The 25,522-nt window shown below is 43.2% G+C and overlaps 1 protein-coding gene across 1 annotated transcript in view; it reads right to left on the reverse strand.

Moving 5' to 3' along the window:
• The window catches only part of LOC115474269 (clathrin heavy chain 1-like), a 40,721-nt gene extending 15,660 nt beyond the window's left edge, over window positions 1–25,061 (reverse strand). Inside the window, exons 1-6 of the mRNA XM_030209665.1 lie at window positions 24,920–25,061; window positions 11,744–11,800; window positions 6,907–7,123; window positions 3,909–4,058; window positions 3,256–3,374; window positions 352–522 (exon numbers count right to left, since the gene is read on the reverse strand). Coding sequence (XP_030065525.1) covers window positions 352–522; window positions 3,256–3,374; window positions 3,909–4,058; window positions 6,907–7,123; window positions 11,744–11,779 — 693 coding nt within the window. The 5' untranslated portion in view covers window positions 11,780–11,800; window positions 24,920–25,061. The remainder of the gene's footprint in view (window positions 1–351; window positions 523–3,255; window positions 3,375–3,908; window positions 4,059–6,906; window positions 7,124–11,743; window positions 11,801–24,919) is intronic.
• Between the last annotated feature and the right edge of the window lie 461 nt (window positions 25,062–25,522).

Consider the following 25,522-nt stretch of genomic DNA (forward strand, 5'->3'; position numbering starts at 1 on the left):
TCCCCCTGTTTGCATTTTACTCTATTTGGTTAGATATTGCTAAATAAACAATGTGATTTGATTTTGAGCTTTTTGACTAGTCAATACTTTGTTTTTTGATAAATAGTTTTGATATTTTGAATCAAGTGACTTTTCCTGTTTGGTGTCACCTGCCTCTGTCAGTTTTGTTACAACTAAATACAGCTAACTCTGAAAGTTTTTTTAAATCAGACTATCATGAAAGCATCTAATATCACACAATGAATATGGAATAAAACCACTGTGAAAAATGCATCGGATAAAGAAGAGAAGAAAAAAAAAAAGGAAAGAGGAGGAAATCCGGAAAGACTTCTGGTTCCACCCAACACTGACCTGCCCAAACTTCTCCCTGGCTCTGCTGCGTACAGTTGCCACCAGTACAGATGAGGGGTGCAGATTTCTGGAGAAGGTGTACAGTGGCAGAGCCACTGCCTGGGCTTCTATCACCTGCCCGAGATGGCTACTACGAGAATACAACTGTGTCATACCAACCACATGGCCTCTCTGCAAGGACAAAATAAAAATTTTAAAGACATCAAGTTATATGGAAACTGAACAACTAAAGGAATGCTTTAAAAAAGGACAGAACTTTCTGTCCCATCATCTGTTGGAATAATTCTGTCTCCTACTGAAAATCTCCCTAGTTTGTTCCCCTTGTTATGAGCTTCTGGAAACTGCATCTTTTACAGGTTTATAATACAAGTGTACCTGAGCCAGACAATTCAACATGGGTGGGGTGAGAAGGGAGAATACAGAAAGGAAAGACAAAAAAAAACCCGTTTCCTGCCGTGAATAGTAGATAGTGCGGGTGTATGTTTATAGATGGTCTATAATTTTTTTTAAATACATATATACATAAATAATTTAGTCCGCAGCAAACAGGAATGAATAAATAATTTAGTCCGCAGCAAACAGAAGTCAGATCCACAATATAGGTGGTTCTCAACCCAGTCCTCATGGCACACCCAGCCAGTCAAGGTTTTCTTGGTATCCACAATGAATATGCATGAGAAAAAAAAAAAAAAGGTCTCACATACCATGGAAGCAGCACTTGAAATCTCTCATACATATTCGTTACAACACAATTCTTACTTAAGTTCACTCTCAATAAATAGTTGCATATAAAACATATTAGATTTTCAACAACCGTTGCAAAATATCCCAATCTTTATTAAATACTTTTAACATATTGTTTATCAATTATTGTCTGAAATCCTCAATCACATTCAAATAGTCGTTCATACCTAACCACATTCAACTATATAAAAATCACATAAATACTTATACAATAGCACCCTGAGTGATTGTCACACGTTTCCCAAGATTTAAACAAATATCTATTAAACAATTCCACAGCACTTGAAAATACCACATCATTTTCCCACATCAAACACGATGATATCTTTAAAATATATTCAATAGTTCACACAATTGTGTCAACAGTCTCTCATCATATGTGTGTCTTTTCTTGTTAAGTTCTTGTTTTTCAAAGAAAATTATTTATAAAGATATTTGACTGTTTAAATCTTGGGAAATATGTGTGACGTGGAGGGGCATAATCGAACGCGAAAGCCCATCTCTATGGGCATCTATCTCCGAGAACGGGTACGTGAAGGGGCGGGACAAACCGTATTTTCAAAAAAAAAAAAATGGGCGTCCATCTTTTTACGATAATACGGTTTGTGCCAGCCAAATGCATCGGATTTGAGCTGGGCGGTATCATTTTTCAGCGATAATGGAAACCAAAGGCGCCCAGCTCAAAAACGAACAAATCTAAGGCATTGGTTCATGGGAGGGGCCAGGATTTGTAGTGCACTGGTCCCCCTCACATGTCAGGACACCAACCGGGCACCCTAGGGGGGCACTTGTAATAATTAAAAAAAAAGTTAACTACCTCTGAAGTCCATAGCTCCCTTCCCTTGGGTGCTGAGCCCCTCCCATTCAAAACCCACTCCCCACAACTCTACACCATTACCATAGCACTTATGGGTGAAGGGGGGCACCTAGATGTGGGTACAGTGGGTTTTGGGGGCGGTTTGGAGCGCTCCCATTTACCACCACAAGTGTGACAGGTGGGGTGAGGGATGGGCCTGGGTCCACCTGGCTGAAGTCCACTGCACCCACTTAACAACTGCTCCAGGGACCTGCATACTGCTGTGATGGAGCTGGGTATGACATTTGAGGCTGGCATACAGGCTGGAAAAAAAAGTTGTTAAAAGTTGGGGGGGGGGGGTTTGGTGGGAGGGGGTTAGTGACCACTGGGGGAGTCAGGGGTGGTCATCCCCGAATCCCTCTGGTGGTCATTTAGGGCACTTTTTTGGGACTTGTTCGTGAAAAACGAAAAAGGGGTCCAAAAAAAGTGACCCAAATTCACGCTAAAAAAGCCTTTTTTCGATTATCGACCGAGGACGCCCATCTCTCCTCGGCCAATAAACACGCTCCAGTCCCGCCTTCACCACGCCTCCGACACGCCCCCGTCAACTTTGGCCGTTTCCACAACAGATTGCAGATGAAGACGCCCAAAATCGGCTTTCGATTATACCGATTTGGACGCCCACGGGAGAAAGACGCCCATCTCCCGATTTGGGTCGAAATATGGGCGTCTTTTCTCTTTCGAAAATATGCTGGATAATCCACTCAGGGTGCTATTGTATTGTATAAGTATTTATGTAATTGTGTTGAATGTGGTTAGGTATGAATGACTGTATTTGAATGTGATTGAGGATGTCAGACAATAATTGATAAACAATATGTTAAAATAAAGTATTTAATAAAGATTAGGATATTTTGCAACAGTTGTTGAAAATTTAATACATATTCGTTACGGATATCACGAAAACCCAGCTGGCAGTATGCACCTGAGGACTGAGTTGAAAATCACTGCTCCACAGTTTGAATTTAGTAACAGATACGATAAACAATGAATTTCACTCTTAGTTCTCAAAAGTTCTCAAAGTGGTCCATTGTTGATATGACACCCAACTAGACCAGGTTTCCCAAACCATGGGTCACAACTGTAAACTGGGGGAGAGGGCATTGTAAAATTGAAAAACCCATATGTGGTTGCGACCTGAGTGGGTTGTAAATAGAAGTGTCATCAGCCTGTGTGACTCAGAGTTGTGTGCACTTTCTGTGACCAAAATAATTGGGTTGTGACCACAGAAAGGTTTTGATAAATGCTGATCTAGGCCAACTACCAAAACAGTCTACATGTGAAATTTATAAGATATTCTGTACCTTGTTAAGTGCAAGGCCGGAGAGTGCTAACCACAATTTGCTGGTGTCCTGATGGTACCCTACAATCTCCATACCCTGCAGCTGTGCGTCCCTTGCAAAGACATGCCGGGGCTTTGAGCCTGGAAATCGGAAAGCAACAGCAAATTGTGACTGTACCTGTATATAGCTTACAGCCTAAGCCAATGTGCATATCAGTGAAACTATTAGCCCACCAGCAGGAATGATTTATTCGCCTTTTAGCAGATGGCACTGATGTCAGAGCCACTCTACAGTTATCTTAAACAGGGGTCCACATGTGCATTTTCCTACTGTTTAAAATAAGGTGTACTCACAGCCCAAACAGCACAGCTGCTTTGTCCCTCTCAACCCTTACTGGCAAATCCAGTGAACATCTGCTAAATTCTTTGAAATGAGTATTTGGATTTTGAGACCTTTTGGTACAAGATGATGTATCTATTGCCTGCTTAGCTTCAGAGAGAATTTTATTTAACTTCAAAATCAAACTAACTGAATGTGTCTTCTGGACTGTCACAACTTGAGGAAGAAAATATCCTTTCCTTGTGCCAAACTCCTATAACTGTGCAGAATGTACACATGTTCAATGGGGCACACCCTACACAACCCCAAAAGGTGTATTTCCCCATTTGCCTTACTTCGCATGTTCCAGTGATACACATCAGTTTCTGTGATCACAGCTAGCGTCTTCCCATCGATCCAGACCCAAAAGTCCACACGATTGCCGAAGTCATGCAGTCGGTGCAGTGTCTTCTCCTCTACGTTATAAACTTCAGCTATTCTCCCTACTAGAGAAAAAGAGAGCGAGAGAGAGATAAAATATATAGCCAGATCCTTCCAAACTTCAAACAAGGAGAACACCTCCTTGGAGTGGCCTAATGGTTAGTGCAGCACGCTTTGAGCCTTGCAACCTGGGTTCAATTCCCACTTCAGCTCCTTGTGACATTGGGCAAGTCACAAGTCACTTAACCCTCCATTGCCCCAGGTACCAAAACTTAAATTGTGATCCCTCTAGGGTCAGAGAAAGTACCTGTATATAATGTGTACAGCACCGCATATGCCTAGTAGTGATATAGAAATGGTTTTTATAGTAAATCAGTTCAAGTGCATGTGGAGGGGCATAATCTAAAGGGGCGCCCAAGTTTTCCTGAGGACATCCTCATGGGAGGAGCCAGCATTCGTAGTGCACTGGTTCCCCCCCCCCCCCCCGACATGCCAAGACACCAACCGGGCACACTAGGGGGGCATTGCAGTGGACTTCATAAATTGCTCCCAGGTGCATAGCTCCCTTACCTTGTGTGCCGAGCCCCCCAAAACCCACTCCCCACAACTGTACAACACTAACATAGCTCTAAGGGGTGAAGGGGGGCACCTAGATGTGGGTACAGTGGGTTTCTGGTGGGTTTTGAAGGGCTCACATTTACCACCACAAGTGTAACAGGTAGGAGGGGGGGATGGGCATGGGTCCGCCTGCCTGAAGTGCACTGCACCACTAAAATTGCTCCAGGGACCTGCATACTGCTGTCAGGGAGCTGGGTATGACATTTGAGGCTGGCAAAAAAATATTTTTAAAGTTTTTTTTTTAGGGTGGGAGGGGGTTATCCCCGATTCCCTCCGGTGGTCATCTGGCCAGTTCAGGCACCTTTTTGAGGCTTGGTCGTAAGAAAAAAACGGAACAAGTCACCCAAGTGCTCATCAGGGACACCCTTCTTTTTTCCATTATCGGTCGAGGACGCCCATGGGTTAAGGCAGGCAGTGGCGTACTAAGGGGGGGGCAGTGGGGGCGGTCCTCCCCGGGTGCACGCCGCTGGAGGGGGTGGCGCGCGTCTGTCGGCAACGCTCGTTCTCTGCTCCCTCTGGCCCCGGAACGGGTTATTTCCTGTAATGGGGCAGAGGGAGCAGGGAACGAGCGTTGCTGACAGACGCGCGCCACCCCCCCCCCCCCCAGCAGGTAAAGATGCACCGGGGGGGGTCATTTCGCTGGGGGGGAGCTGCCCCTTTCACGTCCCCTGTCCCGCCCCTTCCACGCCCTCATCTCCCCCCTGTCATCTCTCTCCTCCCCCCTCCCCTCCCTCTGCTATCCCTGGTGGTCTAGAGGTACCTCTTCGGAGCAGGAAAGAGCCCCCTCTTTCCTGCCCCGAGCTGCTAGCTGCCCTGCATCCTGTTCTGTGGTGAGTCCAGCTCTCAGTGTTTCAAAATGGCCGCCGAGAATTGAAGTCTCGCGAGGCTGCTTCAACTCTCGGCGGCCATTTTGAAACGCCGAGAGCCGGACTCACCACAGGACAGGATGCAGGGCAGCTAGCAGCAGTGCTCCAGGCAGGAAAGAGGGGGATCTTTCCTGCCCCGAAGACGAAGAGGTACCTCTAGACCACCAGGGATAGCAGAGTAAGGGGAGGGGGATAGTCGCGTTTCGCCAAGGGGGGGTCACGCTGCACCTGGGGAGGGCGCATCTGCAATCCACCCCGGGTGTCAGCCCCCCTAGGAACGCCACTGTAGGCAGGCCCCAGTCCCGCCTTCGCTATGCTTCCAACGCCCCCGTGAACTTTGGTCGTCCCCACGATGGAAAGCAGTTGAGGACGCCCAAAATCGGCTTTTGATTATGCCAATTTGGGCGGCCCTGGGAGAAGGACGCCCATCACCCAATTTGTGTCGAAAGATGGCCGCCCTTCTCTTTCGAAAATAAGCCTGAACGTGTTCTATCAGAACCAATCTATGAGCCAAGTTATTCTGGAGGGGGAATAGCCTATCTAAACATATGAAATCGAGGAACCCAAGGCTTAACAAACCAATTTCTGAAGTTTACTAAGTTCAAAATTGGCAAACACTGGTCACTTTATAACAAATTACTAATGCTTAAATTATGGTTATAGCTATTTTTGTTCATTAGCCACTGTTTGCTTATCAAACAATATTTGATAAAAAGGATCATTTTTTAAAGGCAAGCCCAAGCATTAAACTCATTCAAATGTAAGTGGTGAACAAGCCCAACTCACAAGTGTTCACACTACTACAGGTGCAGCACAGAAATATATGAATAAAATTTTCAACTAAAATAACCAAAGTACGGGCATGGAATTATATATTTGTTAGAATAAAAATGCAACAATGAAAATCCACAACAGGAAAATGATATTAGTAGAGAACTATTGGCAAGTATTCAGAATGGCTTATGAATATTCATGAAGGGAAGGGAAAAGCCTCAAAGAGCTCAAAAACCTATAGATTTACAGAGCTGAACAGATCAAATTATCTTCACCATCGGCAAAAAACCTTCACCTTGAAATTATCACTTTTGACCTCTTTTTTTTTTTTTGTATTTTTAAACATCATTAATACAAAAGTACATCACATATTTGTATGAGCTCTTAACTTTACAGGCACTTCTAGAACTTGTGCTGCTCTCTCTCTCTACTCACCCCCAGGCCAACGATGGCCAGCATTTCACTTTGCTGCTTCAGGGTCCTGGTTATCGGGGCTATAAAACGTTATTTCATGCAGGCTTTTCTAACTTGTAAAACCTGAGATAGCTAGATAATTAGATCTTATTCTAGCATCTTTCCAACCAGGAATATGATATTGGCAGTAGTACAAGGAATAAAAATTGGCATTTTTCTTCCACATGTAGTTATCGATTACCTCGTAGTGCTAACAGTGGACAGTTAGGATTCATCAGTGCAGATTCTGCATCATTGATGGGCCAGCTGCAGATTCTGGAAGGCTGATGTGGGTTCACTAGAGTAGCCTGGGCTTTAGTGGAGTCATGGGTATTATGCCGAACACAGATACGGGAGTCTGAGGAAAGTATCACCCTAGGGAAGGTGATCTGATCAGATGGAATGCCATAGTCCTGCAGCTATCGAGAGAAATAAAGAAATGTAAAAAAAAGACAAGTGAGTAAAGCACACATACACCAGTCTGTGTTTGTACCTGCATTGCTAGTGTGTGCACACATGCATGAGTCTGTGTGGGCTAGTATGTCAATGTATGTGTGTATATCTATGTTGGTTTTCTGTACCTGTGTTTGGGAGAGGAGATGAGAGGGAAAGGTTGCAGTTCTTTAAATACTATATATTTACAGAGACTAAATGTATGCTGCAGCTGTTGGAACTGTTTCTCCTATAGAAATGCAGCAAGGAATTATTTTTTTTCAGGGAGGTGAGGGGGCACTTCATTTCTTACTTCCCTTCCCATTGCAAAAATCTCACTTGTACAACACAAAATCTACCCCCACCCCAGCTCACCTCCATCCTTCCTGTGACTAGAGTTACCTTCCACACTCTGTGTCCACTACCTTCCCATTTTCAGTAGGGTCCAGCCAGTCTCTGCTGCTATTTACACTAGAAGCATGCAGGACAGGACTTTATGCACATATTGGAGGGGGTGGGGTGGGAATGATGGCTGTTGAAGAAACTACAGATAAATATTCAACAACACTTATCCAGATAATGCCACTCAGTAGCTGCTCTGAACACCTTGGCACTATCTGGATAAGTGCCAGGGCGGTCTCTGAAGCTATCTGGGCACCAGCAATATTCAGTGCCTCACCCTAGATAACTATCCAGGACCAGCACTGCATATTGGCGATAACTGGATAACTTCCAGGAGCTGCTGAGGGCCCAAATATTTAGTGTTGATACCTGGATTCAGTATTTTTATAAATGCTGACCACTGTAGGTCAAATAGTTATTGCCCAGAAAGGTTTTAAAGTCTGCAAAATGTTCAGACATTTTAACCATCCTTTAGTTTCTGGACATTAATGGAAAAATCTGTAAACTACTGATTTTAAACAGCAACAAAAACCAAACAGTTGGCAATTCTAACCTCCATCTGACAGGGCTCCCCTTAAACTTTGGGCCACAGAGGAAGGAAAGGTTAGAGACCAATACAGAATATTCAGATTAAAGCATATCAGAATAACATGCCTCAGTGAGTCTGCAGGTGTCACTGTGGCCACGATCATGCCAGCATTGATTTCAGTGTGATCATGCCAAGAAAGCTCAAGCTTCCAGATATGCCTGAGACCCATGGTACATACTGGGTATCTACCTTTTCTTGCTCTTCTATCCACCAGCTTTGCCTAGATGCACTCTCATTTCTAGCAATGGCCAGTGTTGAGAGCCAGAACTGGGGCATAAAGTTGGTGGGAGGCACCACACTGCCCTTTTGAGTCATCTATAAGTCTGAGCACATGAGTAAGAAAGGAATGGGACTGCCAAAATCATCCCTTGCTCAGTGCACGGTTCTGTCCAGTGACTATCACTACGGGGTTGAAGTATGTACATGAGGGACAGAGATAGGCAACTGGTTACTATGGCAATGCTGAGGCACGGTAACTACAGCATGCTGGATGATATTTAAACAGGAGGTGAGGGAGGGGAGTGGACATCTCAGAACATGAGCATGTGCCACAATATGGCAAAATGCGAGCGAGGTGATGCCCTTCTATTCCTTTGGGTTTCTCAAGGGGACATACTAAACGATACAGTATTTATTTTTCACTAGAAACCTCAACTGCCGGAAGCGATTCTCCAGCCCTCTGACACTTCCACTTGGTCTACTAAACACACACCAATGAGACTGGCTTTTACAACTCCCACCAACTTAGGATAATTATACTAGTATTGACATTTGTGGATTTAAATATTGTAATAAAATCTATATAAATAAATCCCACCTTGAACGTTCTGAAACTCCCTCCAACTGTGGCAGTGAAGTCCTGAACTGCTGTAGTCCTCCTGGCTATTCGGACTACTCACCACCGCCCTCAGCCACGCCCCTTCTGCGACCTACACCACGCCCCAACTGGACATAAAAAGCACCATGAACGTTCTGAACCACACTTTGAAGCTTCAAAAGTTCGTATGTTCGAAGCTCTGTAACCACTTTTAACCACAGTACATCTGGGCGCCGCCATGATCTGAAACGAGCGTCACAGCTGCAACACACCAATAGGAATACAACAAGGGAGGAGCATCTGAGGCGAAGGCGTCAGTCGCCGTTGCCACGCAACGGAATGCAATCACGCGTCATGCACCTATCAAACAAAAGAAGGGGCGGACCTACGGCTCACTCAATACGTGCGCCTCCATCGTTCCCATGCACCTATCAAAGAACTCAAAGAAAAGGAAGGAGCTCTGAAGCCTCGAAAAACACAGTCTCTGGGCCCCACCCTCGCGTCAAACGTTATGACGTTGAGGGCGGAGGCAGAGCTATTCACCGCCCTCGCGTCAAACGTTATGACGTTGAGGGCGGAGCAATTCACCAATATCGACGACGGGTGGGGGGGGGGGCCACAGGAAAAACAACTCATACAACGCACCTCCGTTCAGAACCATCTCAGACTGCCAGGTCCCTGCAGCCGCTCAGCCTCTCTCCTTACATCACTGCCCCTGGAGAAAACCCCGGAGAAGCACAGCCAACGACGTCAAAGGGGAGAGGAGGAGCACCTGCACAGACGACCAATGTGAGATGACTAAAACAAGTTCCCTAACACTCAAAAAAACTAGCGCTTGCATGCTGATGCAGCAAAGGTGTCAAAGGTATGCCCTCAAGAACAAGACGCTGAGACCGCCTGTCAGCCTGATCTCCTTTTGATGAAACTCAGGATTTCTACGAAAAGGTGAAAATGCAGCCTGAACACTGACAACATCGCAAAACAATACACTTAATTCATCTCGAGGGCACCGTACGTCTTTCTTTTTACTGTTAGCAACTGCACGAAAATGTCGTCCTCACACTATCATTGATCTGCCTTCTGGCACGAGCCACCAATTAAAAAAAAAAACACTAAACAGTAGCTACGATTGGCCTAGGAGAGAGGCAGGTCTTTTTCATTGTTGTTGCTGCTGCTTTTCAACACTCAAGCGACGCAGACAGGCTGTCCCGAGACCACAGATACGATCAACAGCAGCACACATCACAGAAGGCAGGTCAGAGAAGTTTCTCACAAGGAGTTGATGCCTGGCTGCACCTCAGTAACATCACATGTGGCACACAGAACAAGGAGAGTGGCAGACTCCCTCATATACAACCCCCCCTCCCACAGCTGCCTCTCACTGCATCTCTAACATCCAAACTAACCTCTCTCTCACTCTCTCTAGAACACACACACACAAGGGACAAGAAGGAGATGAGAGGGGAGGAAAAAAAAACCATCAGTACACACTCCCTTTCACTATCTCACTATCTCTCTCTCTCTTAACTGCCTATAACTGAGGTTGTGTTCTGCTATGGAACATTTTGCTGCTGTCTTCCCATTTTGAACCCTAGCCTTGCACACTCTCTTTCACAGACACACATACATATACACACTCTCACTCTCTCACTTAAATCACTCTCACAGTCTCTCTTTCACACAGACACACACACACTTTCACTGTCTCTCTCTTCAACACACTCACTCTCACACACACATACACTTTCTCTGACTCTCTCTCTCACACACACACACACACACATATACACATTCTCACTACACTTGAGAAATAAAAACAAAATAAACCGTTGTATTCAGACACACACACACAAGGGACACGGAGGAGATGAGAGGGGAGGAAAAAAAAACACCACATGCACACTCTTTCTCACTCTCTCTCACTCTCAACTGCCTATAAGGAGCAACTGATCCTCCACTGTCACAGGGACTACTAGCATCTCTCTCTCTCACACACACACACACACACACACACGGGACACGGAGGGGATGGAAGACAAAAAAAGAATCATTGGGTATGGAGGGGACGGCAGGGGAGATAAGGTAACAACTGGCTCAAATGGTTGTGCTCTGCTATGCAAACTTTTGCTGCTGTCTCTCCATTTTGACACTAGCCTCGCACATTTTCTTTCACACAGACACGCGCACACACACATATTCACACTCTCTCACACAGACACACACACTTTCTCTGTCTCATACATACACAGACACAAATACATACACACACTTTCACTGTCTCTGTCTTCCACATACTCACTCTCACACACACACGGCTGGAGTGGGGGCAGGGGAGCGAGGACAATCGCTGGGTGGCTACAGGGGGGAAAGGGGACAGAGGAGAATCGCTGGGTGCCTGGAAGGGGAGCAGGGGACACAGAACAATCGCTGAGTGGCTGGAAAGGCGGGCAGGGGACACAGGAGACAGTCTCACTCTCTCTCTCTCACACACACACACACACACACACTCACACATTCATTCTATCTCTCTCTCTCACACACACACAGTCACTGTCAAACACACTCTATCAAACATACACACTCCGAGGAAAACCTTGCTAGAGCCCGTTTCATTTCTGTCAGAAACGGGCCTTTTTTACTAGTGTATTTATAGTATGCACTTGTTTGCTTAGAGCATCCTGCTCTGGCTACAGGCCACAAAAGGATGTTACAGCATTTTAAAAGCAACTGAAATCCCACATCCAATTTGGTCTCTTATTATTGAAGAGACGTTTTTAGATCTGGTGGAAGGCTTCTTACCTGTGCCAGCTGCACCACCTGGACAAGAGAGGACATGTCACTGATCACCAGCTTCACCTACAACACAAGAAATCATTTTATTATGTGCAACAGTTGTCTGTGAATGGGCTCCAAATCCCTCAGTGGTTACTAGGATCTAAATCCAGCAGGTATTTAGTGAACTAGGCCCAAGGTGAAGTCACACTGTCCAGAAGTTGATTCTCCCACCCTCTGTGGGTGGTACAGTGTTGGTACTGCTCAACTGCCCAAATTATCAATCAGCGACTGCTACTACCAATGCATGACAGGGAGCCCATTGCATGAACATGCAAGGTTCTGCTCCTATATCTACTGGCCAATACCCAGGGCTGCCAAGAGAGGGCAGAACGGGCAATTTTCCCTGGGCTTGATGCTAGTAAGAGAGAGAGACTGGTCTGCTGGCTACAGGTCCTGAATATCGGCTTGGCCAGTTAAATTTAAACCAGCCAAAACACACCTAGATATTCAATGTCAGTCACCGGAAACAGCCTGAATATCCAGGCTCAGCACTGACCGTGGGAGGCCATCCGGCTACCTCCTGTGGTCTGAATATCTGGCCCTTAGAAATTTAAAGGACCCAATATTATCGGTATGCTTTGAAAATAGATAGACTACACATTGGCAAATACATAACTGCTTTTGAATAAAATCAGGGCAAGTATAATTATTAATTTGTTTGGAACATGCCTAGAATGACCAATAAAACTTTACCAATGAGCATAGAGCAAAAAGTAGATGTTTCACTTTACAACTTGACATACAAACAAGATTCTATTCAAATTCTAGTATCGCATGACAGCAACACAAACCCCTTCTGCTGCCAGATACTAATGTGAAGTTAATACAAAACCCTGCAACTGGGCCTCAGAAGCTTACCATGTTTTACCAGCACCAATCCCATCTATGAAGAGCAGCATAGCAAATATTCAGAACACAGATACCCCTCCAGTTGGGAAAAGAAACCAAGTTGTTACAATTCCTGTACAGAGCCTACATAACAGAATTCACTACATTGGTTATACATGCAAAACACAGAACAATATCCAATTTAAAAAAAATAATAGAACTATAAACAAGAAAAACATGCAGCCAAAAAATAATGAAGTGGAAGGTTAAAGACTCTTGGGCTGATGAAGTAAAAGGGTGCTAGGCTTTGCACACAAGATAATTTTGTGTGTGCCTTATGTAGAAACAAGTTTTCATATGACCACATATAGGGAGCAGTGTTGCCAGGTGGAAAATTTTTTTCCCACCCAATCCAGCACAAAAACCGCCCAAAACCCGCCCAAACTCAAACCCCGCCCCTGACACCCCCACCCCCGCGTCATCACCCCCGCCCCCGCCGTCATCAACCCCGCCGTCACCGGCCCCGCCTCCCCGTCACTAACCCCGCCCAAAAACATCACTAACCCCGCCCCCCGCGGCCGAAAAAGCCGCACAAAAAACCGCCCTGAAGCCCAAAAAACAGCCCAAAAAACCGCAACCCGCCGCGGGCAAAAATTTCCCGCGGCGGGTCGCATAAAACCGCCCACCTGGCAACACTGATAGGGAGGCAAAAGATTGCTCTCTATCTCCACCTGCTGGTAGATGGACACAACCCACCAGTCTATGGATTGATCGGCTTGATGAGAGGGAAGAAGATATTAGCATTCTGCATAGAGAGATGAGTGGTGAAGACGAGACAGCTAAGCCTAATATTGTGGCTTTATCACTAGATCTTCAGGACAAATGAAGGTGAGCTCATTCTTCTGCAGTAACGTTATGCAATTATTCCATGCTTGCTCCTTCCCTTTACTGTGAGCATAAGAACTCTTTCTGGCTTCCATGAAGACCATAGTTAAAAAAAAAACAAAAAAAAAAAAAAACCACCCAAAGACAGCCAGTGCTGAGGGGAGATGTGCTAAACAAGTATACTGCTAGACTTGACAAATGGGTATCAAAATAAGAAACATAAGCATTGCCACACTGTGACAGACCGAATGTCCATCAAGCCCAGTATCCTGTTTCCAACAGTGACCAATTCAGGTCACAAGTGTCTAGCAAGATCCCAGAACAGTAAAATAGATTTTATGCTGCTTAGCCTATAAATAAGAAGTGGATTCCCCCCCCCCCCCCCAAGTCCATCTTGATAATGGCTTATGTACTTTTCTTTTAGGAAATTATCCAAACCCTGCTAAGCTAACTGTTTTTTATCACATTCTCTGGCAAATAATGTCAAAGTTTAAATTACATGTTGAGTGAAGAAATAAATATTTTCTCTGGTTTGAAATTACTATTTAGTAGCCTCATTGCATGCCCCCTAGTCCTAGGATTTTTTGGAAAAAAAAATAAGTGATTCACATCTACCCGTTCCATTCCACTCATTTTATAGACCTCCATCATATCTCTCCTCAGCCGTCTGTTTTCCAAGCTGAAGAGCCCTAGCCTCTTTAGCCTTTCCTAATAGGGAAATCATCCCATCCCCTTTATCATTTTTGTCACCCTTCTCTCTACCTTTCTAATTCTGTTATATCTTTTTTGACATGCGGTGACCAGAATTGCACACAGTCACACCATGGAGCAATACAAAAGGCATTATAACATTCTCATTTTTCTTTTCCATTCTTTTGCTAATAATTCCTAATATTCCATTTGCTTTCTTAGCTGCTGATGCACACTGAGCGGAGGGTTTCAATATATCAATGACGACACAGACAGTGGCGTTCCTAGCCTATTCGCTACCTGGGGCAGGTTGCCACTGTGCCCCCCCCCCCCCCAACTTTCCTCTAACCTCCTGCCTCCTACCAAGAGGGTCCATGGAACAGGCACATAGCTGTCTGCTCTGCCGGTCCCCTGCTCCGGAACAGGAAGTAACAATCAGTTGACAGACACCCTTACTCTTGAAGGCTCCTTGTGCTTTTTGGTACCTTGTTCATTTTAAATTTTTCAGTACTGTCAGTACTCTGGGATGTATACCATGTGGTCCAGGCGATTTGCTGCTCTTCAGTTAAAGTTGACTCATTACATCTTTCAGGTATACAGAAATTTCTTTCAGTTTTTCCAACTCATCAGCATTGAATACCATTTCTGGCACTGGTATCTCCCCCCACCTCTTTCTCGATAAGGACCAATGCAAAGAATTCATTTAATCTCTCCACTACGGCCTTGTTTTCCCCCTGGGTCATCTAGCAGTCCAAATGATTCTTTTGCCGGCTTCTTGTTTCTGATACACCTAAAAAAAAGTTTTTACTATGTGTTTTTACCTCCAACACAATCTTCTTTTCAAAGTCTCTCTTTGCCTTCCCTATCAGCACTTTACATTTGACTTGCCAACTAGCTGGGTGTACTCCAAGGACCGGGTTTAAAACCTCATTTAGACGGTGCTGAGATGAGAAGGAATCTCTGCTGTGCTGATCACCTTAATTTAGGGTTGGGCAACTACAGTCCTCAAGGACCACAAGTAAGTTGGGTTTTCAAGATTTCCACAATTAATATGCATAAGATTGATTTGCATATGTTGCTTCCATGTTAGGATCTCCTGTATATTCAGGTAGTAGTTGTAATATGTTTATTGTGTTAGGACTACTTTAAAGTAGTCCTAACACAATAAACATATTACAACTACTACCTGAATATACAGGAGATCCTAACATGGAAGCAGAATATGCAAATCAATCTTATGCATATCCATGGTGGAAATCTTGAAATCTCTAAACTGGATTGTGGCCCTATAGGACTATGGTTGCCCACCCCTGCCTTAATAGGTAATATGGATATTAAAACTGAAAAAGCGTCTTATTGCAAAAAGACAACAGAAATGGTAATTTGGCATCCCAAATTGCAGCTTAACCTCTACAAAGCTTCAGAGCTTCCTATTCTTCATCAACTCCCCACACTATCTCGAGCCTCCCCCCCCCCCCCCCAGCTTTGAATAAAAAAAAAAATCTCCCTCTGCATCCCCCTAATGAATTGGAAACAGCAGTAAGTAGTGATCCAGAGGATCCCTATAATTGCAACCCCAAATATCCAATATATGAACCAGAAATGGTGGTGTCTCTCCCTTATAGTCTGTATCTTCTTGGGATCCACAGTAAGGCAAAGTCCTGCTCAGTCTGCACCCTCAAATTTATAGTTTCCCATATTTTTCCATACAACAGCCAATTCCAGTTAGCAGGCACAATGGTCCTGGAGGATGTTAGATGTAAGGGCACAATGGTATTTCTGATGTCTGTATAAAACCCTTCTAGCCATCTGTGGAGCTCCATGTTGCCATACAAAATTGAAGGACCCTACCCTGAAGATTTTGCACTGTGCTTCTAGGCATTGGGCCTATAAATCTTGGGAGAACAGTCATCCTTCACAGTTGCCATCCTTCCAAACCTGCTAAGTAGCATCTTGTACTCTCAAATAGGACCTTAGTAGTATCATAACAGTCATTTTCTATTACTACTACTACTATTTAGCATTTCTATAGCGCTACAAGGCGTACGCAGCGCTGCACAAACATAGAAGAAAGACAGTCCCTGCTCAAAGAGCTTACAATCTAATAGACAAAAAATAAAGTAAGCAAATCAAATCAATTAATGTGTACAGGAAGGAGGAGAGGAGAGGAGGGTAGGTGGAGGCGAGTGGTTACGAGTCAAAAGCAATGTTAAAGAGGTGGGCTTTCAGTCTAGATTTAAAGGTGGCCAAGGATGGGGCAAGACGTAGGGGCTCAGGAAGTTTATTCCAGGCGTAGGGTGCAGCGAGACAGAAGGCGCGAAGTCTATCCCTTGTAAAGAAGGCCCCCAGATACCTGATCTGTCTATCCACTTACTGAATAGAAAGCTAGCCTGAATCTATATCTTATTTTTGGTAAGTCGCAGTTTGAGAACACACCTCTCCGTTTAAAACTTCATTGGCTCCCAGTTATGGAACGTATAAATTTCAAAGTCCACACGATGATCCATAAGATTATCTACGAAGATTCCCCAGCCCACATGTACAATCTGATTGACCTTCCAACCAGGAATAGCTCTAGTCTCAAACGTATTTGGACTTACATCTTCCCAAATGTAAAGGAATCAAGTACAAAACATACTATGCATCCAATTTCTCAGTTTTAGGTAGTAAGCTCTGGAACACCTTACCAAGATCGATTCAAACAGTCTATAACCATTTACCCTTCCAGAAGCTGCTAAAAACTTACCTCTTCAAGCCTACACAAATGACTTGACTTAAATTAAGATCCTTCTACGCTTCCCGAAACTGACCTTATGACAGAACCTAAAATACACTGCCTCTTTTACCCTTTTTGATTTCATCCCTCTTCCAGCCATCATTATACATTCTTCCTTAATTATAACACTCTACCCAATTTACAACCTCTTCCCACTCCCTCCTCTACCACTTTCTTCCCTTACTCATCTTACTTACCCACTTTTTATTGTCCACCTATTTATATACTATATTCACCTGTTTTATTCACCTCCCGCGGGAGGTGGTGGAGAGGAAAACAGTAACGGAATTCAAACATGCGTGGGATAAACATAAAGGAATCCTGTTCAGAAGGAAAGGATCCTCAGGAGCTTAACCGAGATTGGATAGCAGAGCCGGTAGTGGGAGGCGGGGCAGACTTATACGGTCTGTGCCAGAGCCAGTGGTGGGAGGCGGGACTGGAGGTTGGGAGGCAGGGATAGCGCTGGGCAGACTTATACGGTCTGTGCCAGAGCCGGTGGTGGGAGGCGGGGATAGTGCTGGGCAGACTTATACGGTCTATGCCCTGAAGAGCACAGGTACAAATCAAAGTAGGGTATACACAAAAGTAGCACACATGAGTTGTCTTGTTGGGCAGACTGGATGGACCGTGCAGGTCTTTTTCTGCCGTCATCTACTATGTTACTATGTTATCCATTTTACGTTTCTTGTAAACCTGTTATATTTGTAAGCCACATTGAACCTGCTAATAAGTGGGAAAGCGCGGGGTATAAATGTTACAATACAATATCTATATTTAATACCTCTGATTTTCCATGCTACCTTAAAACCAGAAGCATTTGCATATTGCTCCTGAAATCTAACCAAATTTAGGAGGGTTGACAGAGGTTCATTAAGATGGATATCATCCACAAAAAGCTGTGTTATTTTTATTAGGATTTATTTACCACCTTTTTGAAGGAATTCACTCAAGGCGGTATACAGTAAGAATAGATCAAGCATGAGCAATAGGCAATTACAGCAGTAAAATATTCAAACAACACTACAAAGTATGGCATAATATACTACTTACAATGTCAACACAATGTTATAGAACATTATAATTGATAGTGAAGGGTAAGGCAAAGTTGTAACACATAGATAGGTAAGAAAGTAAGGTGACACATAAGGTCAGAAAGATGGTTAAATATTAATATTAAATATTATTCCATCTGACCCATCAACCCACCCAAACACCCTGAACATAGGAAGGTAGAAACACTTTCACAGCCAGGGCAGAGAGCAACAGAGGACAGGGGACACTCCTGATGAGTACCTCTCCCTGTATCTAACATCTGAGAATTACAATTGTTGGTGGAGTCTTTAGCAGGGTTTTGAGAGTGAAGATTGGTCCTGTGAGGGTGATTTCAGATCATTCCATTATTTGGCATAAATTCATAGCTAAGGTACTTCAACTTGGATGGTCACATCTAAGCGTTTTGCCTCTCTTCACACTATCAGTAACATGGTCTCTCCTCTAATTTAATTCTGGCTTTTATAATATTAGAATAAATGCTGAATCATCCTGGAAGAACCCAGTTTGAGCCCTGTATCTGGTCTTCCACTCTGGGCTGTGGCTGAGGGTACTGTAGAGGCAGGCAGGAGTCAAAGTCATTGTTTACTGGTGACTTCTTGTAGCTGGTTTCAGTGTCCTTGATTTCAGGATTCTAGAAGGAGCCCTGCTGCATGGCCATCCACTAAAAACCATCAGTGTGATAAATCTGATCATATGGAAGGGCTAGACATATAAAAAAGGAGGAGAAACTGCTAGTAAAAAAAAAAGCACACACAAAAAACCACCACACACACACAAATATATTCCTCTTCTTCCCTTCTACAAGCTAATACTCCCTCCATTAAATAAAATCCTCCTCTTTCTGGGGCCCATTCTTATTCCAAACTTAATGTGAACTTAATGTCAATCTCATATGCTTACTACACAACTCAGCATGGTCATCCCTCTCCCCACACAACTCAGACCAAGAATATTATAATGCCTCTGTATTGCTCCATGGTGTGACCTCACCTTGAGATACAGCAACCAGAATTGAATGCAATGCTCAAAAGAGATATAGCGGAATTAGAAAAAGTTCAATAAAAGAGCGACCAAAATGACAGAAGGGATAGATTTCCTCTCTCATGAGGAAAGACTAAAAAGGTTAGGACTCTTCAACATGAAATTAGATGACTGATGGGGGAAATGATTGAGGTCTACAAAATCCTGAGTGGTAAAAGGTGAATCAATTTTTCACTTTTTCCAAAAAGTACAAAGACCAGGTGATACTCAATGAAATTACATGTAAATACATTTAAAACAGATGGTTAAGCTGTGGAACTCATTGCCAGAGGTTGTGGTAATGGCAGTTAGCATATCTGGGTTTAAATAAAAGGTTTGGACAAGTTCCTGGAGGAAAAGTCCATAGTCTGTTACTGAGATGGACATGGGGGAAGCCACTGCTTGCCCTGGGACTGGTAGCATAGAATGCTGCTACTAATTGGGTTTCTTACAGGTACAGTACTTGTGACCTGGATTAGCCACTGCTGGAAGCAGGATACTGGGCTAGATGGATCCAGTATGGCTATTATGTTCTTAGGAATTGTGCAAGACCAGGTATCCTGGTAATAAAGACAATGCAAAGGCAGAAAGGAGGTAAAATCTAGCTTTATCATAGGCCAGTGATCATCACCATTTTCAAAACGGGGAATTGTAGAGCTGTACCGAATAACAAATTTTACTATTCAGCTGAATAATATTTTTCATTATTCATATTCAGCCAAATACAAATACTGAATATGAATAATGGACATCAAGCTTTAACATAATAAAAGAAGCAACATGAAATCAGAGATCAAGGGCTTATTTCAGTAGAATTTAGCACAGTAGAGCCCTAGATTATTTGTATTTGAATTTAAATCACTATTTGGCTGAATACAAATAATGTATTCAGAGCCGAATAGAATACAAAATATTCAGTACAGCCTTAACAGGAATCACATTGGAAAAAATTCTACAATATGATCAGTGCCCTGGACAAAGGGGGAGGGGGAGAAGTTAGACTCCTCTCCGATGACAAAGGATGTTGCTAAAAGGTGGTTTGCTCCCATATAACCTGTGATTCTCCCCATTCCTCTCTCTCCCTCCCTACGTCTCTGAAACACTCAAAAGATTCGCCAAATCCCACTGCAAACTAGATGTATGCCCAAACAACCTTATGAAATCAGCTCCTCAACAATTCATTATAGACCTAACGAACCATGTAAACTTCATGCTACAAAACGGACTTTTCCCAAAAGGAAAATTTCTACTCACCCCAATACCCAAAGACACGAAGAAAAGTGCAAACGAAATAACTAATTATAGACCAGTAGCATCCATACCACTAATAACCAAAATAACCAAAGGGATGGTAACAAAACAACTTACAAATTATCTAAACAAGTTCTCAATACTGCATAATGCCCAATCAGGATTCCGATCAAATCACAGCACAGAAACAGTACTAATTACCCTGATGACTAAATTTAAACAAATGATTGCAAATGGCAACAATATACTCCTCCTACAATTTGACGTCAAGTCCTTTGATATGGTTGACCACAAAATCCTACTACACATACTTGAATACTTTGGCATCGGAGGCAATGTGCTAAACTGGTTCAAGGGGTTCCTAACCTTGCGCTCATACCAGGTCACATCAAATTCAACTACGTCTGCAGCATAGACACCGGAATGTGGAGTACCGCAAGGATCACCCCTCTCACCAACTATCTTCAACCTAATGATGACACCCTTGGCCAAACACCTATCAAACCATAACCTTAACCCATACATATACGCTGACGATGTGACTATATACATACCTTTCAAACAAGACATCAAAGAAATCTCCAATGAAATCAACCAAAGCCTACACATCATGAACACCTGGGCTGATGCATTTCAATTGAAACTGAATGCAGAAAAAACTCAATGCCCTGATACTTACCTCCCAATACAACACGAATAAATTCACCGCTATAAACACGCCAAAACTAAATCTTCCAATCTCAGAAACTTTAAAGATCCTTGGAGTTACTATTGACCGCCACCTAACACTTGAAACCCACGCAAACAACACAACCAAAAAGATGTTCTACTGCATGTGGAAACTGAAACGAATAAAACCATTCTTCCCAAGATCAGTCTTCCGAAGCCTAGTGCAATCACTTGTGCTCAGCCATCTGGACTACTGCAACTCACTATACGCAGGTTGTAAGGAACAATTACTGAAGAAGCTCCAAACAGCCCAGAACACAGCAGCCAGACTCATCTTCGGGAAACCAAAATACGAAAGTGCGAAACCCTTACGAGAGAAGCTACACTGGTTCCCACTCAAGGAACGCATCACTTTTAAAGTATGCACACTAGTCCACAAAATTATTCATGGTGAAGCCCCAGCCTACATGTCTGACTTAATAGACCTACCACCCAGAAACGCTAAACGATCATCCCGAACCTTCCTAAACCTCCACTTCCCTAACTGCAAAGGCATAAAATACAAAGTGCTGCACACGTCAACCTTTTCTTATATGAGCACACAATTCTGGAACAAACTACCACGAAATCTGAAAACGATCCACGAATTAACCGAATTCCGCAAACTACTAAAGACCCATCTTTTTGAAAAAATATATCAAAAGGATCAAAACACATGAAGTCCACACACACTGTTAGCAATGCATCAATACATCCTCTTCCGTACTTCTATCCCCAGCAATCTTACATGCTTAAACCTAATCTACAGGTAAAAAACAGAAAATATTATACCCGAACAATCTCTTGCTATTGCGCTGCTGCCCAATCAGGATCCGGTGTTCTTCTATTGTTTTGTTGTTCTTTGCCATTGTTTTATTCTCTTTAACGATACAGGGACTTGTTTTAATTTAACGCCTCATAATGTAACCATAATTATGTTGTAACAGATTGTACTTCCATCAATACAATGTATTGTAAGCCACAATGAACTCGCAAACAGGTGGGAAAATGTGGGATACAAATGCAATAAATAAATAAAAATACGTACATACTCCTTTACCAGTTAGGTGTCAACCGCACCTGTCTCTCTCACTGGTCAGCTTCAACTTTCCTTTCTCCTCCCAGTTTTATTTATCCCTTCTAACTTTCTCTGGATACCCTCTGCCATCACTGTCATGAATATCTACTCCATTTTCATTTGGCACCTTGTGGCTCTCAGCAAGGTTTTAGCTACCTATTGCCCAAAGAAAGAACAATGTTTATAGAGGCCAGCACCATTTGCAAGCCTCCAGAAAAGGTGGCATAGAGTAGGTATGGGGGAACAGAGGTAAGGAGTTGTAATAGTGTTTACTAGAACCACAACTAGTAAAAAACAAAAAAAACCACTGCTTTAGGCCATTGGTTACCAGGTTGGCTTTAACTCCCTAGAAGCAGCAAAGCAGAGATAGTCCAGAGAAGGAGATGATTCAAAGTTAACCACAAATGGTTAAACTTTAATCTTCTCCTTCCCTGGACCACCTCTGCTTTGCTGCTTCTGATTTTGTTGCTTTAACTCCATACAAACCAGCTGGGTTGGTGCTAGTAGCTGGACACCCTCCAGCAAGAACATGGAGATTTAAAAGGCCAGATAGCCAAGAGTGTCACTGGTTTGGTACCTGTTTGAATTATTACGAAGGTTAATGGTAAACTATAGTGGGGGAGGCTGGGTATTGGATTAAGTATAGGACTGTGTACAGTAAAGAGGAAAACTTAACTTGAGCATCATTAAGTTTCAATGGCTACCAGCTGGGATACATCCTTGCCGAATGGTCAGGAATTACCGAACAAACTGGATAGGCCTTTTTTTTTTTTTTTGCATCATCTACCATGTTTCTACATTTAATTGAGTTCTTAGGCCTTAGCTAGAACAGCAGAAAGTATTTATAACTACACAAACCAACCAGAGGCATGATCATTCCCTTCCTTCCTCGCCCACTATGAGCCCAAGAATTAGCTACTGCCTATCACACTACTTTATTGCTCTAAGGTCATCAGCTATGATCACTCCCAACTGGTGCATCAAATACCTCACCTTTCCATCAAGTATCACTCCCTTATTTTGTTGCAAGGGCTTTGAAATCCTCAGTGCCTACACTGTCAAGCCACCATTCCATAACAGCAATAACAAAAGCTCAAATACCTTGATCTATGAAAAGGCAACACTAAGAATTATAGCAGGCATTAGCAATCCAAACAGGAGAGAAACTGGAAAACAAACCAAGAAGGAACTTCTATAAATCCCTTTCAGCAGGTTTCCCCAAACTATAGTCCACAAGCCTTGTATTTCTAGCCTGCCAAGCTCTGCCCATTAAATTTTAGCACCCCCACCCATGGTGGCAGCAAGAAATCTCCCCTCCCCTACTTGTAGGAAATAAAGCCAGTTAGATTTTTGCTTATAAAAAGTACCACAGCTCCATCAATAGTAACAGCTAGACAACCAGTGCCCATGAAGAACCACAGAGGGGGGGGGGGGGAGGGAGAACTACCCCCCCCCCCTACCAGAAAACAGTGTTGGTGGAAGAAAGAATGAGAGGGAATAGGACAGGGATGAAAATGAAGGGAAGAGACATGGGTGCAAGAGCAAATGAAAGTGACCAAGAAGAGGGGAGAATGCATACATTGAAGGAGGAGTGGCCTAGTGGTTAGACCACCCCTCTTAAAATCCAGAAGTGGCCGGTTCAAATCCCACTGCTACTCCTTGTGATCTTGGGCAAGTCCCTTAACCCTCCATTGCCTCAGGTACAAACTCTAGTGTACCTGAATGTAACTCACCTTGAGCTACTACTGAAAAAGGTGTGAGCAAAATCTAAAATAAATAAAAAATAGATATGCAAACCCCTATATCTAATGGGACAGGAGGAAGGTTGCCTCTGATTTTAGAGAGATCTTGAAAAAAAATACTGGAGGTCAATAACCAAGAGGATTTATGCAGTTAAAAAAAAGAAACTATGTAGTTGTTAAAGAGCTCATTTCAAAATTAGAGACTAGCTATCTTAATATCCAGTCTACGAGGTGAAGCGTAGAAAATATTCTTGGAGCCAGGTCCCTAAGTTAGTACTGAATATCTGTGCTAGCTGCATATCTAACTGTATCCAATTTAAAATGGATATGCATTAGTCATGTTTAAAGCATTTGCTGCCCCGCTACTGACCTCGTTATTACTGGCCCTGTCTGCCACACCCCTTGGAACCCTACTCACTTTCTAGCATTTCAGAATCGCTCGACTTTTCTGAAATCTCTACGTAATACCCGTCCTGGCCCTCTCAGCACAGTTTGAGGTATACCGTGTACACCATCCTACACACAGGGACTGCTAAAAAAAAAACCCACAGACGGACCTTCATTAAATATAAAATAAATGAGTGAAACCCCAGTAAGCCAGACTCTGCCCACAGTACAACCTGGAAAAATAAATGCATTTCCTCCTGTGTAGTCCAAACTACAGGGGCACCAGAACTAACAAATAGAAAACTTCACACAAAAGAATGAACTAGAAAAACAAACGGCAGATCTAGCACCAAAATATCTTATGTAGTTCTACCAACAAGCCAGAAAGGTAACCTGACCTAAGGCAATCTTGAACATCTTAATCACATCGTGTATTACTTTAGCAACACATGCAAGTTATCATGTCAATAAAAGTTTCTTGAATTATAGACCACCCATCACAGCTCTACCATATATATTTTATCCACCCTCTCACAATGAAACGGTTTTCAGGGTGGGTAAAGATCGTCTTTGCAGTGCTGTTTGAATAAGAAACAGTAATATGAACACCGTCAAGCCTCATCATGGTTGCTGCAAGAAAGATTTTAACTGCAGGACTCTCTTTCTCATAATATCTGCTTGTTCTTACAAAGTTTATTTTAAGGAGCACTCGGTATCCTTACCTTTTTCTCTACCAGTCCCAGAGAGACCAGCAAATCCCAATGTCAGAACGCTTTTGTTTCTTTTTCAGTAAACTTCGCCTTGTTCTTTCTTCCTTCCATTTAAGAAGATCTGTGAGATTTTTTTAGGAGACTCTGGGCTACCCTGTTGTATCTTCCTGTCTACACTGATATTACCATATCAATCCTATCTCTTTCTCTTCTCCCCTCCCCCGGTCTGGCTATGCTAATTCACTTAACAGGCTGATACAGGAGCTCATTCTCACCTCTAATTTACTGACCAGTAATTTGATTTTACTCACGTAACCCTCGAGCTCCTTAACCACATTCAAAAACCTCATCTCTTGGTAGATCTACTAATTTAAAGACACCCTTATTCTAAACTATAAACTATTGTAAATTGTAAAGCGCTGTGTACATCTGGTAGCGCTGTAGAAATGATTTGTAGTAGTAGTATTAAATTATAAAGTGGCTTATCCCAATGAGTTTGAATGCAAGAATTTTTTTTCTCCTTCATTCCCAAGAAGAAAAAAGAGAAGTGCTTCCCCATAGGATCAGACACCATCACCACAGCCCCCAATTTCTGGTTGCAGATTTTTCAAATTT

Source organism: Microcaecilia unicolor, chromosome 7, assembly GCF_901765095.1.
Source record: "Microcaecilia unicolor chromosome 7, aMicUni1.1, whole genome shotgun sequence".
NCBI classification, from domain to species: Eukaryota; Metazoa; Chordata; class Amphibia; order Gymnophiona; family Siphonopidae; genus Microcaecilia; species Microcaecilia unicolor.